At 37.3% G+C, this 17,517-nt stretch overlaps 1 protein-coding gene across 3 annotated transcripts in view; it reads right to left on the bottom strand.

Annotated features, from left to right (window-relative positions):
- Positions 1 to 17,517, bottom strand: part of NEDD4 (NEDD4 E3 ubiquitin protein ligase) — a 51,682-nt gene that overhangs the window by 31,406 nt on the left and 2,759 nt on the right. For 2 of the 3 annotated variants that reach the window (XM_030281218.4, XM_072933770.1), the window contains exons 2-5: positions 10,234 to 10,307; positions 8,654 to 8,732; positions 7,521 to 7,559; positions 7,017 to 7,070 (exon numbers count right to left, since the gene is read on the bottom strand). In XM_030281218.4, the coding sequence (XP_030137078.3) occupies positions 7,017 to 7,070; positions 7,521 to 7,559; positions 8,654 to 8,732; positions 10,234 to 10,307 (246 nt within the window). Of the gene's footprint in view, positions 1 to 846; positions 2,464 to 7,016; positions 7,071 to 7,520; positions 7,560 to 8,653; positions 8,733 to 10,233; positions 10,308 to 17,517 lie in introns of those variants that run through there. The other variant, XM_012578341.5, reaches the window with a different exon arrangement.

The following is a 17,517-nucleotide window of genomic DNA, read 5'->3' as shown; positions in this document are numbered from 1 at the left end:
AGATAATTTAAGTCCTTACAATGTTATTTAAACAAGGCTTAAAATCCACCTTTCATGTAGCCTATGTTTTATAACTGCCTTAAGAGTTAATAAGAGTAGACACCTCTGCAGTTTAGCTGGGCATGAATTTCATTACAAAAAATATATATTTAATATAAGCCTTCTAGACCCAAGTACTATAATTTGAACAGCAATGTTGTTGGAAGAGGTATTAAGTTACTCAGCACTGCTCAGGCTGAAATAGTAGTTGGAAGAAGGAAAAAAAGTGTGAGAGGAAACTGAAAATTCCTGTGGTTCAGGGTGTATACAGAAGCAAATGGTATTTACAGTTTCTCTGCTCAAATACGACTTATCTTTAATTCTACATACAACAAACTACTCTGTAAAATAAAGCCTATCTGAAATAAAACTACAAGATCACTTATTTTTACCCATTTTAATGCAAACAACTTCAGTAACTACTATTAATTTACTGAAAAGTTAGGTGTTTATAACTACAAAATTTAATCTGAAGTTTAAATTACTCCCACGTTTCAACAACTAGACAAGAAAATCCCTCTGAGTTCATGTAAAGAGCAAACTATTGTTTAAAATCTATTAAATACACTTATTTCCCAGTAACAGCTATTCACTTATGCTATTGTATGTCCCATATTCTAAGAAACTAATCTAAAACTCAAATGTCCCTGATAATTGAAAAATGAACTTCCTAATGGTGACAATTTGATACCATTAGGAAACTCTGAAATCACTGCACTTAAATCTTGGTAGCAAACTTTTACTACTTTCCAGCTAAATTTCAACTGTAAAATACCATCACATGTTTCTATAAACCACAACACTCACCTTATGGGGCCTCCACAAAGTGCTAGAGATTTCCCTTTTAGAGGTTCCATATCTTTTCCTAACACCAGCTGTTTTTCCTTCATTCCCAGCTTTGAACTGTATGTGCAACTGAGACGTCCTTGCACTATGACACTTGTATTTAAGGCTGGGTAAGCAGCAAGAAACTTTTTGACGTGATCCTTCCAAGGAAACACTTCTTTGCAAAATATGGGGAGTCTTGCTCATCTGTGCAGTCGGTCTTCCTAGTTCATTTATATTAATCTGATATTCTGAACCTGTTTTTGAGGGCAGACATGCAGATGTGCTTCGTTCCAGTTTTAAATGAGGGTATTTTGTACCAGCGTTCAGATTTAACTCTGGACTGCAAGAGCCATTAACCATTTCACTGCTTGATGCAAATGCTCTTTGTGTAAGATGAACTGAAACACGTGAGAAGCCATCAGGTACTTCTTCACAAGTTGCCTGCTGAGGACCATTTAAAATTTGACTTTTGTCCTGTAATGATGCATTCAAATAAAGCGGTCGGATGTCTCTGACCTCGCCAGAAGAGCAAACTGTTTTAGACAGTCTAAGTCCATTGACTGCTGTTGAAAGGAATCCCTTGGAAATGGTCTGATCTTCTTTTTGTGCTAGCTCACTAGGAGAAATAATTAATCTATGAGATGTTTGATAGGTGCCTCTGTGTGGTAGTTGACCTGAGCTCACTGGAGAAGCTGGAGGGGTACTGGAAGGACTCCTAGGAAAAATAACCAATGATGAACAACGTCGCAATGGAATTTTAGTTTTCTTTCTCACTGACAAAGCATCTTGGTCAAAAGTAGTATTACTTCTGTACAGTGTTTCCTGAGATGAGTTGCTCCTGGAGGGATTACATATATTTGCAGTGCTTCTACATGAAGAGTCACCACAGCAAGTACTGTCACTTGTCCAAAGAGCGCCACTGTCACTGATGATGCTGTTAGTATATGAACCTCCATCACTTGTGGTACTTGCACATGATCCATAGTCACTGCCAGCACTGCTGAACGAGCCACTATCACTTGCTGCAATGCTGCTGAGGCTGCCTCTGCCCAGAGCAGCACTGCTCAGAAGGCTGTCATTAGATCGATGGTCAGACACAGGTCCAGCACCACAGCTCCCTTCACTATCAATACCAATGAATGAAGTGTCTTCACCAGCAGCCACGGCATCACCAAACCTAGAACATCCATTCTGCTTCCTAGACTGCAAGGAAATGTGCAATGAACTGCTCTTTTTTATTTGCAGTGAAGAAACAGTTGTGCTTTTCTCTTGATTAATTACTTGTTGCACTACAGGTGCATAAGCAGCTTGTCTAGGAATAAGTTTCACTTGTGTAAAGCTAGGTGCAGAACTCTGTGATTTTTTGAAGTACATACAATTATTACTATCCAAAAAATCTTCAGACGTTTCTGATAATGGGTCTGTGTTGCTTCTTTGAGTAGCAAAATGCAATCTTAACCGTCGTGCCATTTGTTCTCATTTCCATGCATGTTAGCAAATGAAACCCACAAAGATCCTTCAGCAGAAAGGCTACAGGCAGCTGCACAGAACCCAGAGCTGGCACATTGCAACAGTAAAAGCCCATAAAAATTGCAGTCTTTGTCCTAATTTCTACAAGATACTAGCATTTTAAAAGAAAGTACCTCTTGAAATAAGTCAGCCATTCCTTGAACTGCAGTTTCTGGACCGTCGTTGATTGCTTGCAGTCAGAAAGCCTTCATTTAAAAAGCACTTATGTTCCAGAAACCTCAGCTGTGACACACTGACAAACACTACTGACCTTGTTGCAATTACACCTTCTGGAATTTGCATAAATGAGTACTATAATAGGCTTCCAGAACTTCCAAGCTGCAAACAGCAACGCCTGCTGCGGCTGCACGAGCTGAGTCAATGTGTCCGTACTTTCCTCAGCAGCGTATGACTACTAATATTTTTACCCATAGGTTTAGAATTACAGGAAGTTGGTAGGAATGAAGTCCCATATAATTGAGTATCAAGTCCAGGATTGAATTTCCAAATAGTAACCATGCTAGCAAACTGCTGAGGTCTGAATTATGCATAAACTAGTGAAATAAGCCTCCTCTCTCCCTTAAGAAAATGTTTTTCTGCACTATTTAAATAAAACTTGAAAGCAATCTGGCATTATCTTGCAATCCACATGCTGCTAAGCAATCACACTTTCTAAAGATTTGCACATAGTAGAACTCTCTGTGCTTATTAATTCATAATTTTAAATGAGGTGCAACTGAAAAGGAGCCAAAAAGAGTTTTTCTGGTTAATAATTTGGCATTTGTTTTTATTTCTAGTTTGACCTTTTCTAACTACAGCTGTTAAAGGTAGAAAGAAACAAAATTATTCTTACAAATCAAACTACCTCATCTTATTTGCTGGAACCCAGAGTAAGGACACAGTCATTACAGTTCAATGTGATTTGCAGATTTGTGACCAGCTACACAAACTTCAAAATGCTGAACTAAGTATGCACAGAAAAAAAAGTGTTACCAAACAGAATTACAGAAGAAAGCTATTCTGTATAATTATACACAAACTGCCTCACAGATTTATAACTTTTTTTTTTAATTTTCATTTTTTAAAAGAAAATGGTCAGCATGTCAAGAAGTTAATATACTCTCAATTCTTCAAAGAGTAAAGGGATAGAGAATTCCTACAAAATGTTTAATTGGCTCATATAATCTGTAGAGGTCCTTTGCTGGCACCTAGTGGGATTTTTGATAAAAGACAATCTTGCATCTTGCTGTTAAGTGGGATTTCTGTTGTGGGGTTTGTTTTGAAAAACACCAACATTTGGCTATCAATGTACTTTTGAATACATACGCCATATATGATGCAGTACTGAATGCTACTGCTCTAACATGAAATTACTTAGTGCTGCTGAAAGAGTACAAACAGAAGAGAATACTAGGCCATTTATACTTTTATAGGTCATACTACTAGGAGTTTTTTCTGCTTCATATTTATTTAACCTTTACTGTATTTTAAGCTAGAAGGCAGTAAAATTAACATTTATACCTCCTTCCCAAAAAAGAGCCAAGAATCAAATTCACAGTACCTTGTTTGCAAGCAACAAACTTGTTTTCTAATTATACTCCAGGGCTTACTTAACCTCCATTACCTGAATTCCATTATTAGAATGCAGCAATAAATGAATACTAGCTTATTCATAAAAAGCCAACAAATACAACACTTCATTTATTTAATTATAACCAACAAGACTTCTTCTAAAGTTGTATGTTGGTGAGGACTGGGGATAGAAGAGGAAAGGAAAATACTATGAAAGGTTCTTTTGGTCAGTTTCAAAAAGTTACATTTGTACTTCAAGCAATACAGTAAAAAATACCCATAAAACCAAACACAAACCAAAAAGATCAGCAAATGATCCTAAGACATGTGAGCAAAAAGTAAAAAATGCATTTCTTAAGGCTTCTTCTCTCCCCAAGAACAAATGTATTAGCAGCACAGTTTGTGACATATTGCTATGATGTGAAGTGCAACCACTGGAGGTACTTGTTTCTTTTAGTAAAAGCATTCCTTTTTCCCCTAGTGGATGATCTGAAATGTTTCATTGAATTTTACTAAAGAAATCCTAAGAAAACAATAAACTGGCATAATTTGGTAACTCAAGGCTTAAGATTCCTGCAAAATTTCTCAACATGTCTCTCTTCCTTAGCTATACCTGTATAGGTATTGCCAGCCAACTGCAGCTTTCTCAGGCAATGTAAAATGGCTTTTAAAGTGTTAAAGTCAATGTTGCTGAATTAGAGTTGGCATAAAAAACAACTAAAAGTTAGTATTTTTTTATATATACCAATAGTTCCATTCAAAGCTTAATATAATTGATTTCTTCAGTATCAATAACAGATTTAGGCACTTAATTTACAATGTACTTAAATTTTGTAAAGTTATTGTAAGACAGATAGCAAGAGACATGGTCTCTTCACTGACTCACCTCCTAAGTGATCTCAATGTTCTTCTTGACATTCTTCTAGTGTGTTTTTAAAGACAGCCACAACTAAAGACTCCATAAACTGCTCAAGCCCTTTATTCTTTACCTGTACCCAAGGGTTTACAAGTCAGAAGAACAAACCAGTTTTACCACTCCTTTACCAAATCCAAGACAAGTGATTTTTGAAAAGTCTTAAAGCTATTACAGGAAGATTTCAAAACTCTGACTATGGGCAATATAACCAATGCAGCAAGACCAACGCAAAAATTAAGCTAAACTCTGAAGAAAGGTTTTGAGGTTGGTATTCAAGAACACAACATTCTTTTAAAAACAAGCAGGTACTCCTGGCTTTCATTTATCCCTGAAGTTAAAGAGAATAAAGGCACTTGGGATAAAATTTTGTAAAGAGGAAATTAACCATTGGGAGGACACAAATATAAAGAATATCTCAATTTTATCAGACTGCTCACATTTAGACTTTAAACAGTCATCCAAAAGGTAGATGAAAAAACACTGAAAATAACAGAATAAAATACTAAAATAACAGGAGATGAAACATCTTTTGCTCATAGCTACTTAGCAAGGCACCTATGATTTTTGTCATGTGATGATGAATTAATAGAAGGGGGGGGGCTTGCCAACGCTAAATAACAATCATAGCTAAGGCAACAATTTGTCTTACTTAAAACAACCCAAGACATCTGGAATAAAAACATTTTCTGAGAGCAAGCTGGAGAAATAGGGAGATGGTCTTAGAGTGACTGATGAGCATGACACTTTGATCTCTAAATATAATCACACATGGGAAACAAAGAACCATTTCCCAGCTGATAATAACAAAATCTTGAACTGGTTCCTCTCCATAAGCAAACAGATCAAGTAACTTATATATTTAGATTAGATAAAGAATGTGAAGGAGTCCTGTTGGAAAACACCAAGAAAACACCAGCCTTCTGCCCCCAAAAAATCAAGAATCCTACTTTCTAATCATGCCTCGTGGCTTCCAGGTGGTGGCAGCAATGCTCTAACGAGACATAAAATGGACAGAGTACTTCGAAGTTGTGAAGGATATGCTGTAGCCCATAATACTATGTCCAGGTGAAAATCTAAGCATCCTGAAAAACCACATATAATTTCCCATGTAGAGACAAGTTCTTGTGATTCCTTTTAAATAAATCAAAGAGACACTGTATTTGAAATACTTGGGACCAGTAATATCACCAGTTAAGCAGTAAATGGTCTGGGGACTCTGTAATGCCTATAACCATAAAACAAGCCTCCTCTTTCTTAAATCTCATTATTCCAGGCAGTTTGTACTTACATTTACATACATTTTTACTCTTCCCAACCTCAGAAGAGCAGCATCTTGATAAAAGATACAATGGTTTACTGAACACATGCAGAAAGCTTTAACAAGAAATGCTCTTCATGGCCAACACACTACTCAAACACAAAGCACTAAGAGATCCTTTCTTTGGAATAAAACTGTGTTTGGCATGCAAAAGCATTCAGTCCCTCCCTTTAGTTCCAAACTCCTGCAGAATGAAAAGGTATTTATTTCAGTGACAAGGAACATTAATGAAACAGATGCAAGTGTCATGGCTGTATTGCTACAAGCTTACTCACAGTGCAACACAAAAACAAATACAGGTAATCAGACATCTGGACACAAAATGAGAGCTTGGGTCAGAGGAGGAATTTTGATTTCAATGAGATAAAAGCACAAGCTAGCCCTATCTCACCAGTGACCTGACATTCAGAGTGACAGCTATCTACAAGATTGCAATCCATTGCTCTCTTCTGGAGCTTTCCAAAGAAAATCCACGTATGCTTTCTTTCATGCTACTCCTCACACACTGAGGAAGCTTCTCACACCACATATCAGTACTGCTTTGTTGACAGGGAAAAATAAACATCCAATGCAGAGCTTCCAATACCACCAAAGAATTTGGTCACTATGAAAGAATGATGCTTTCCTGAGTTAAAGCACATTCGAAGTTTTACAATAATAATGTAACAGCTTCAGGAGTGTGGTAATGTCAGAAAAATTATCAGGTCTGCCTTTAGCTTTAGGTTTATAGAAATTAAGTTTGTTTGGAGTGGGTTTTTTATCCACATTGATTCCTGATGGACTGCTTTCATTCAAGGCTTTAATACACTGCAAAATGAACACAAAAAGACCTACCAAACGGTTTTCATCAAATACTTCAAAAAGGAGTCTGTGCTTCTGAGGATTAACCTACGAAAAAGAAGTATAGTGATAATTAACATATGTACTGAATTTCAGCACTTGTCTTCAGCAAAATCTGTGTTTATGCAGGAGGAAAGAAATACCAAAGGTCTTTATTAAACAGCAAATTTATGCCTTGCTGCCATTCTACTTTGCAATGTTTTTCTATTTGAACCAATAAACCATAACTGGTACTATCCCAAACCGTTTCTAAGTCTATGCACATGCTTTTAAACATTCACAGACAACAGAAGGCAACACCAAGACTGAAAATTTCACATTTGTCTCAGAATTAACAAACATATTTCTAAGGAAAGCAATTTGTGAGCCTTTCAGAACATTAATTGTAGAGTTATTTCTGAATTAGGGAAGAGTTCTGAAGTGGGGAGAGTAGTGAGTAGTTTTTCCCAATGTGTAATATATCCAACATGTAATAAGGCTATAAACAAAATCACTTACTCTAAATAAGAGTTCTTCATTCCATTTTGGGTTTAAGGACTATGTGTCGAGGAAGGAAAAAAAAGGAGAGCATTAGTTATACTGACAATTTTGTACAAGTATATATAATTTTTGATGAATTAGACATTTTATTCCATGTAACAATCCACTTAAGAAAAAAGTACCTTTAATCTTGATAGTGCTTGTAAAAGTCAAAGGAATTTAATGCTGTGCAGAATGGACACAACTTATGTAGGTATTGTCAGATATTGGCTATGTCATGGATGCAGAGAAGGTGCTTTAGACACTTGGAAACAGTTAATATAGAGTATGTCCCTTCAGTAATAATCACTGCCTTCCTCTCAGTTCAACACCCACATTACTTACATGCAAACTCTTACCAAATGCCAAATCTCTAAGCAACATAAACTACACAGACCAGGCACAGATGGGCCAAACACAGCAATAACTCACTCAGCTAAGCGCATCTTTGAACTGTGATATTTAAAAAAAATACTACAGATAGTTTAGCTACAAAGAGAGTTTAATGTAACAATTATCAACATAGAAGGAAAAATGCATGAGTGATCTCATAAATCACAGCCACTACCCAGGACAATTTGGAAGAGTGCTTTCCCTCTCATATATAGTTCTTAATTTTCAGTTAAACTAAGTTAGCAGTACTGACTTTTTCCTGCATGTATTGTAGAAAATGATGTAATATCATGATTCAGGTGAGTGGTGCAATTTGATGTTTAAACAGAACAAACTGTGCTCGTGTTTCTAACATAAAATAAAAAGTTGTACAACAAGAAAGAGTCTTACATCATTAAAGAGCTCAGAAAAATCAGAACAATCCAGTACTTCCATTAATAATGTAGTTTTGAATCAGTACACACCCTATATTCTTCAATTTTTCCTCTACCTTTCAATAAAATTTTTGAAGAGAAAATACCACAATAATACCATAAACAGAGAAACTGAGCAGACCATAAAACACTCCTTTCCACACATCCATTCACTCAAAATACAAGAATTCTTGTATTTCCTATAGCTTTAACTTTTTCCCTGGAGTCTGTTTTAAAAAAAAACTCAACACAACACCAGAAACCCCAAATAAACCCCACCACACCCACACAGATAAGATTACTAACCTTTCTAATAGTTTTTGTCTGAATACTGGTAAGGGCTCCATTCACTGGATCATACAATGTCACTTTCACATATGGGTCACTGGTAGGGAAAAAAAACAAGTAGAATGCTGCTCTATGCCCTTTTTGGTCACCATTATCAGCAGTCAAGTTTTAAAGGCTTAAATTAATAGCAGTTATGTAACTATGGGTTACAATTACTTCACAAATACCACAGACATTTGTAATTACAAGCATTTCCTACACAGTTTTAGAGATAAAAGTAATATAAGCACTAGTAGTGATAATGATCATATTAGCTATGTCATTCTGTGTATTAGTATAATTTGACTCTGTCCTCTTTTGCAGTTACTTCAGGAGAACAGATGCAATAAATCCTCTCACATTTCAACAAGACATGCATGAAAAAAAATCAGCTGTGACTGAAAAATCTTCAAGTATCTTAACACTTTAGAACACCTGGAATTTGAGGTACTTCCTTAAACATATAACAATTTTACTAAATGTTCTATCATTTTGACAGAGTTTGAGTTTAACTTGGATTTTTCCATTAATGAAGATGTCCTAATATTGCTGCTTAAAATGCCTTACTGCCTTTTCCTTTTATGTGGTACTAAAACCCAATACTTTATATGAATATCTACTTTTCATGAACAATCAAAGCACTCAATTGCTCAGAGTAGTAACCAAAGGTGACCAAGACTGTCTGCCATACAGTAAAAGAGCATATGGTTTTCACATATTTAAGTTATGATGAGAAAAGCTGATCTATTTTTGCCTGAAGTAAAAAAAAAAATTGTACATGAACAAAAAATTTAAGGGAGACTGTCTAGCTTTAGGGAAAATATAAATTTCACAAGAGAATTTTTTCTATTGCTAAACTGATGTCGCGCACAGCAATTTTGTGCTAAAATAACAACATTCCTGCACATATGCCAAAGCAGCTGAAAGCAGAACTTGCACTAAACCCATCAATACTTTTCTAGACCCTTTGTACAAAGGCCAGTAGCAAAAGTGGCTTTAGCACAAAATGCATTCTGCCACTTGCCAACTCTACGAGATCCTAAAAGCATTTCAATTACCAGCTCACAAGTCTGATCATTCCTTTGCTAAATGTTAAGCCACTGTTCCACTGCACATAATTGGAGCTGAAATAGTTTTATAGCCCCCAGTTCTTAATACTGTGCTCATTCCAAGTCTTTCAAGCACAGATGAGAACTTTGACTACAACTAAACTCTAGTTATTTTAATTGTAGTTATTTTAGCTACAGCCTACCTGAAGTGAAACACAGACATGGATCTATCCTTCATGGCAGAACTATTTTATCATGCAGAGAATAAAACATTCCTCTGCTTTGTTTTGCCAACACTTAAGATCTGTCCAAGTCACTCTTGGACAAGAAAGCAGGTAACTTCATGTTCATACAGTCTCTAATAATTTTATGAAGTTGCCAGTTGAAAGAGTTCAGATTTTTTTTTTTTTTTTTTTCAAGAGACACAGAAGAATTTACTGAGAACTAAAGAGCTGTAGAAAGAAAATAAAGAAGCAGCTGTCCCTTAATACATTAACAACATATTCTTACCTGGCTCCTAAGATGTCCTTCTTGGCCAGGCCAATTCCAGCTATAACCTTCACTCTGACAATTCGCGTGTTCTCCTTAAAAACAAAGTAAGATATTCAAGATGCATTCAGATTTCTTTTTCAGGTCTATTTTCAATTAATAAAGCTAAAAGAAATTGTGGGCATTAATTTTGAATTCACACTAAGAACTGCAGACTAAATGATGCAGTTACTTTGTCTGACAGAAATAGCTCTATCAGTAACACTGAGACAAATCTGCAAGGACCACAGAAGTTTTCACCTAATGGTATCTTGGCATGCAGAGGAAGGGAAATAGACTCTGACAATATTTGTTTCCTGGGCAGAATGAAAAGGGCATAAAATTTATCAAAATAGATTAATAAAGCAGTAATAAACTCTGGAAAGAAATGCAAGAATAAAAAATTATTGCATCTATTTTTAGTAAACAGCACAGAGAGGTCATACTTAAAATATTGGGATTACTGATATGACCTGCCAGCAGGGTATGAGTTTTTTAAGAAACAAAAAAATACGTTATTTACACATCATACAAATTAGCTTAATAGGAATGACAAGTAATTGCACTTCTGTTAATTAACACAGCAGCACAATCCTACATGGCTCATCTGATAAGCTACTGAATTCAAGGGGTGGGGGGAAAAAATCCCTACAGCTGTGACCAAATCAGAGGAGGAAGCCAAATGACCATTGTTTCTCTGCAAAAAAGCAAAAAGCTTTCCAGATGAAGGGCTGTTTGTAGGAGATGGTGGGCCAGAGACACTTGTGAGGAAAGAAGATCCAATCTGGGTTAAGGACTTAAACAGATACAAGAGCAATGGGTGAAGCAGAAGATGTTCTCCCTGGGTTCTTCCTGAATTCCACATTCTATTGAAAGTGCTTTCTAAAGGAGAGTCCTAGCAAGCACTAAGAATGCTTTATCACTGGTCTCCTATATAACCACAGGGTTAGATAACCAACCCCAAGTGGAATGGTTCTTAAAGCTAATGGAGAGAACTGCATCTTAATACTGAGGCAGGAACTACTGGCTAAAAATGCAAAACTGAGAACAGACCACTAAATAAAAATAAAATAATAAAAAAGTAAGCAAGTTTCTCCCATCCTCTACCATTAGAGGCGATTGCCTGGGAACTGAGATGAACATCTACAATGTGCACCCACTGACAAAAAATCAATTGTTCAAGTCAATTCCAGCCAAGTCAAAATTCTGTCTTCGGCCTTTACCTCAAAAGAAACTGCCTCCTACTAGAAACTCTAGAGTTCAGAAAAGGAAGACCAACAAACAACCCCTCCCAGAACTGAGCACTTGAAAGTGGCCTAAACTTTCAAAATCCTTAGTCATGATCAGGCTTTTAAGGTACATAACATTATAATGTGTTTTATGGCAACAACAGAACTGACTGGATTTAAGAAAACATAAATAAAAAACTATGTTGGCATCAGATTAAGAAGAGCTATTAACGTTTTTATATACAACAAAATTCTAACATATCCACCCATCTTACATTCTAAAACCATGTCCAGTTTATCTCCTACCAATTACTTGGCTTCAGTGACATTCAACATTAATGAGTGTCTGTGATGATTCAAGAATCCCATGAGTGCATTTCCCCTCTCCCTGAGTATGTCTGCACTGCACACAGAGCACCCTGACCCCCCTTCCAACAGGAGGATGGTCCTCAGTCACAGCCCAAGGGACCCAACTGACACAATCAGCTGGACAAAAAACTCCACCTTTTCCTTCTCAGAAAAAGATCAAGAGCTGATGCTGATGTAGGACACACAGCCCTAACAGACAAATAGGTTTTCTTGCCTCTGCATTCAGTTGCTTAGACCACGAGATTTGCTCCATTATTCAAGCATGAGAAAAGCAAAGACAATTAGATGCTTTTGGGCACAGACATCCCAGAGTCAGGGTTAATAGCACATCAATGTAGTCCACACAGGGGAGATCCCAGAATAGGATCCATGCTCCTGAGATTTTAAAGTTGGCTTAATCACATGGTTTGTTTACTTGTATCATAATAGAGATATGAAAGTTATTTTACAGAGAGACAAATTGCTTTGCACATAGCCTCAGGAAACTAGAAATTACAAACCCAATGCTGGCATGCTGAAGGTTGATTTAAACATGCCTTGCTGAAAGAAACTATTATTTATTTGGGGTCAAACTAGGACAGCTACAGCATTTTAGTTAGCCGAGCTGAACAACTAACCAAACCACCATGAAGGTATGAAAAGGTATGCCATGTAGCAATATCTTTCTAGATTAACAGAAACAGTTAAAAAAATCCCTGAATTGTTCGCCGCAATCTTCCCAACAGATCTCCTTTTTCACTTTCACTTTTTCAACTAATCACTCTCACTTGCCAAAAGCCACCACACCCTTTTTGGTTTTTTTAAACCGATAGGTGCCACTAAAGAGTCCACTTCTTCCTTTCCCAAGCTACAGCAACTAGAAACTCCAGGAAATAACCCATGCTAACATGCAAGGGCAATACATAATCACAACATACAAGGCCCCCCATTCTCTAGTCAGGCCAGTGTGCAATGAAATCAGAGGAAATTCAGACAGCTTGATGCAAACACAGGCAGAAGGGCCTGACACTGGAAGGAGCCATTCCGCCACGACCCCGCACATCCTGAGGAGGCGAAGCCTGCCAACAGGATACCGGGCTGTGACTGTGCGGCCTTTCCTCCTCCCTCACTGACCGCAGAATTACCCAGCACCTGCTGCCACAAACACACTGATCCCAGAAAGCAGTGAACAGCCAAAGAGCTCCAGGACCTTTTGAAGCTCATTTCATGCAGACAAAAATTAGGCCACGCAAGCTCTGCACGGAGACAAAGCATTGGATACTTGATTCTGGCACCCATGGGAACAGATTCAAAATCAAAATTTCATGATTTGAAAGGCAATTTTGAATCTCATCCTCTTCATTCACCTTTGCTCAGGAGATCCTTATTTGCCTCTTTCATGGCCACATACAAGAAACTGTGTCAGTAACTCCTGTAGATCCACAGGCAGCTGCAACATGAGTGTTTTTGTAGTCCAAAAAATGTACAGGCTGCAGCCTGAACCTTTTACTCTTCCATGTTGACTACAGACACTCTCAAGCTGCCTTCCTACTCTTTTACACCACTGCTGTGCTTCAAGTGGTTCTGGTGGTAGAGGAGGGGACAGGCACCTAGCCAGTAAACAGGAACACACCAGCAATGCCTGGCAGCACTGCAGTTGAGACTGAGACTGCTCTCTCAGCCCAATTTATCTTCTCAAGGGTCTCTTCCTGGAAATGTCTACCCAAGCTTCTGCAGTGCTGACATTAACCTGAATGGGTCAATCTGAATTTATTGTCTGCACATCTAAAGAAACTGAGCATTCTGTGCTGCTTTGCAAACACAGGGAGTTGTACAGGTTTAGTGCCCAGCTGCTCTGTAACACAGACATGCACACAACAGCCCATCACAGGCAGCAGCTCTGGGCACAGACTTGTACAGGGATTGTTTGTACAGATGGAACAAGGACGTTCAGCTTCTTCTGACAGCTTCTGACTGCCAGCCATTCCAGAGGCTGGAGGCAAAAAAACAAACAAAAAAAAAGAATACAATAATGTTAAAACTGAACTGTTAAGCTGTTCCCTCTGAGAATGTAAGCAACCCAATATGAATCAGGTAAAAACAGCAAATAGAAATAGAAGAAATATTGTTAAAACTACTGAATCTGCCAGGGAGTGGCTGCACACAGTCTGTATCAGTTAGGCTGCTCCCAACAAATTCAAGCTTAAGTTGTTTTTAGGGGTTATATAGTATTTTAAAGCTATGGGTTAGGGGAATAAGGCCTTTAAGATATGTTAGAGACTAAACTATCCAAAACATCTTGGTTTGATTAAGTGAGACAAAACATCCTTTTCCGAGCTGAGTCAGCAAGATAGTTATCTTATTATCTACTTCCAGGTTTTATAATTATTGTTAATCATATTAGTATATTCTAAAGTACATGTTCAAGATGCTAGTCAAAATAGCTGGGACTACTAAACCACGCCATTTCCACCATCTCTAATAATTAATCTATTTACTAACAGATTCTGTGTAACAAGGGATGAAATAGGTTTCTGAGCCAGTACGTTGACAATCAGTAACTTAAAGCTTTAAAGGCAATGCTTTCCAGCTTGTGATTCTTTGAACAGATAATAAAACAGAAGTCCTTTGTATGTATGCCTTAAAATAGTTGTAAAATGTACTCAAGAGTAGCAAAGCAAGTGTCAAACTAATACAGTGGCACTTGCAGAAGGAGAGAGTTTCATTTCCACAGAAATCACTATGAAACCACCTATGTTCAATGAATATACATTAAGATAAGCCATTCTTGAATTGTTCATTTTGGACATGAAAACAGCACTTGGAAAGAAATTTCAATCTTATAAGCAGTTTAAAACTTGTTCATAACCTTGAGACTGGAATGGTCTTGCCTGGCTTACAGTTGTCTGCAGTCAATAATTACACAGGACAGGTATTAACAAACTGTTCATTCTCACCCCCATCCTTTCCAAATTCACATGGTAGGAAAATAGCACCAAATAAAACTGAGAGAATGAGTCTTGCCTTAGTGATAGAAGATCAAGAGAGAGCAGAAGACAGAAGAAAAATATAAGCAGGAAGAAAGGGTGAGAAAAAATGCACAGATCAAGAAATGGTGACATGTTGGTGATTACAACAAAAGACAGGATAGTTATTTTAATGTAAAACATAAAATGGTAGTATCTGCTGGACCACTAGATAGCTTCTTCTTGAGGAAGCCAATATAAAAATGACCAAATAGTCTAACAGAGAACACTTGGTAGTAAACAATTCCTCCAGGCAATAACATCCTGTTATTCTTTTCTTCCTGTTAGATAGGTCAAGAATCAACTACCACTGAAGCCAAGATAAGAGCACCAAAGCTTATTACAACAATAAAGCAGTACAGCAGCATCAGCTTTAAAGATTCTGGCAATATCAGGAACTATATATTAAGGCTTTCTTAAGATTCATATCATATCATGCATACAGCAGTCATTTGAAAGAAAGCATTTACCACAGAATGGGGAACCTTAGGTGGAGAAAAGTACTTCCTGTAATAATCAGACCTCTCAGGTGAGGCAGCCATACAAGTTAGGTGGCATCCAAATAATAGCAAGTCCTTTTTAGCATCATCACTTCATTTCACCAGGAGATGGAAAATGGGAAGGAGACTTTCCCATCTGACCATTGCTCCACAACCCAGAGAACAGTCCCCTCTACAGTGACCAACAGAGCTGAACCATTTTTCTTTGAAGAAATTATTTCAAAATAAGCAAGGTATTAGATTCACAAAGATTCCTATCACAAAACTACATTACTTGATCTTTTAAATATAATGAAAGTCATTAACTTCCTTCTGCCATTTACATATCAGTCTTAGGAATTCACTATGTGCCATGTGAGCATTTTGTGCTCATAAATACTAAAGTCTCATCCATCACGAAATGCTGGCTGTTACTACAGATTGTTTTTAACAGCTGCATTTGACTACAAATTAAGGAAGAGATTAAAGACAACAGAAGTCCACTAATGGAGTTACCAATCTGTCAACAGAATTTCAAAAAATCCAAAACCCCCTAAGCAATAACCAAACAATTTTTCACTATGTGCAACCCAGTATCCATAACAGTCCCATTCAGTGCTTACTAGTTCAGTGTAAAGGAAAGGCTGTAAAAAATAACAGAAAATAAAGAAATAGCTTCTGGAAACCACCAGAGCTACACAAATTACACTGCTGTTCAAAAAAACACAAGCAAACTTCAAACAAAATCAGGAAACCTCTCAAGACTACAGGCCAGCAAGCTTCACTATTTCTACAAGAGTCTCAACTAATCCAGCTAGGTGGGATTCTAGGCCATTCTAGACCTAGACCAATTCTAGGTCATTCATGGCCTAGAATGATAAAGTTCTTCACAGCCTAGAAAAAATTGAGAACCTTTCTAAAGCACAGAGGCATGAACATCTATTTTTTGTATCTAAGTGCCTGTATAAGAACAGTCAGATATAGCAGACATCTCATACAGAGGCACCAGGGAGACCAAAGGCTTTGAACAGGAACTGAAGCACCGGGCTGCTCCAGCTCAGGCACAAAGGAACAAACAACATCACTGGTTTTGTCAGAGGCAATCCAAAAGATTAGTCCATGCCAGTCTCTGAAGTCATGTTTGAAATGTTTCTATTCATCAGCATCACCTTCAAAAGACAGCAATATGAGAAGAGCTGTGGGGTAAGGTGTGCAGAAATAGAGAAGACAAACCCTGTATCCTAGACATTCAGTTCACCTACAAGCTAAATAGCCACAAACAACCTGCTCCAGCAGTAGATCTAAAGGAACATAATAATATATATAAAGCTTTCCAGAATGAAATACCACATGCCTATGAGAAATCTTAGGCAATCTGCAGTAAACAAGAATGCTTGCTCTACACAGGGCAGCTCTCAAATGACTGAGAAAGCTGAAATTGTAAATGCATGCACGTAGGAAGTGTATTTTCACCTGTGAGAAGTTCCCATTTCTAGCTTCATCCCTGAAAGCAACCACACATAATAGATACTAAATACCTAAAAAATCTATCTAACTTAGAATATTATCTGGACAATATAGAAAGAGCTAAACAAAATTAGAAGTCTTTGATTCAGGCTGGGAGTGTAGCAACTCTGACATACAGACATCTGTACATTAAACAAAGAAAGATATGTATAGTCAATCAGTGTTGTTTTCTTGAATGCCATTCCAAAGCCCTAGAGTGTAAGCAGGTATTATAATAGAAAACAGAAATAGATACCAGACAACTCTCTGAAAATTATACTTTTAATTTAAACCATTAATAATTTTAATTATTTTTAAGAGCAAAACACTGAAAAAAATTAATTCCTTCTGTAACCAAAGAAATAACAGTACACTAGCTAATTCTTCCTTCAGTCTTGGAAAGAGCATTCCACAATTACTGTTGGAAAATCCTGCACTTAGTACTGTAGTCAATCGTCACAAAAATACAGTAAATGGAAGTGAATACCTCATTAGAAAATGCTTGATCAAACTGATTAATCTACAGAAATCCAAGTCTTAACAAGTTGAAAGTTTTGTATGAGAAAGCCCCTCTTCCAAAACTCTGCTGTGACAAAGCAAAGCAGCAGCAGCTGTCAGGCTGCCCCTGGGGGTGTGAACCAGCACCTGGCCCTGCATCCAAAGGAAGATGCACCCCGG

Source organism: Taeniopygia guttata, chromosome 10 (assembly GCF_048771995.1).
Source record: "Taeniopygia guttata chromosome 10, bTaeGut7.mat, whole genome shotgun sequence".
NCBI lineage: Eukaryota > Metazoa > Chordata > Aves > Passeriformes > Estrildidae > Taeniopygia > Taeniopygia guttata.
Note: the sequence above shows the minus strand (reverse complement) of the source record. Positions and strands in the feature narration are given on the sequence as shown.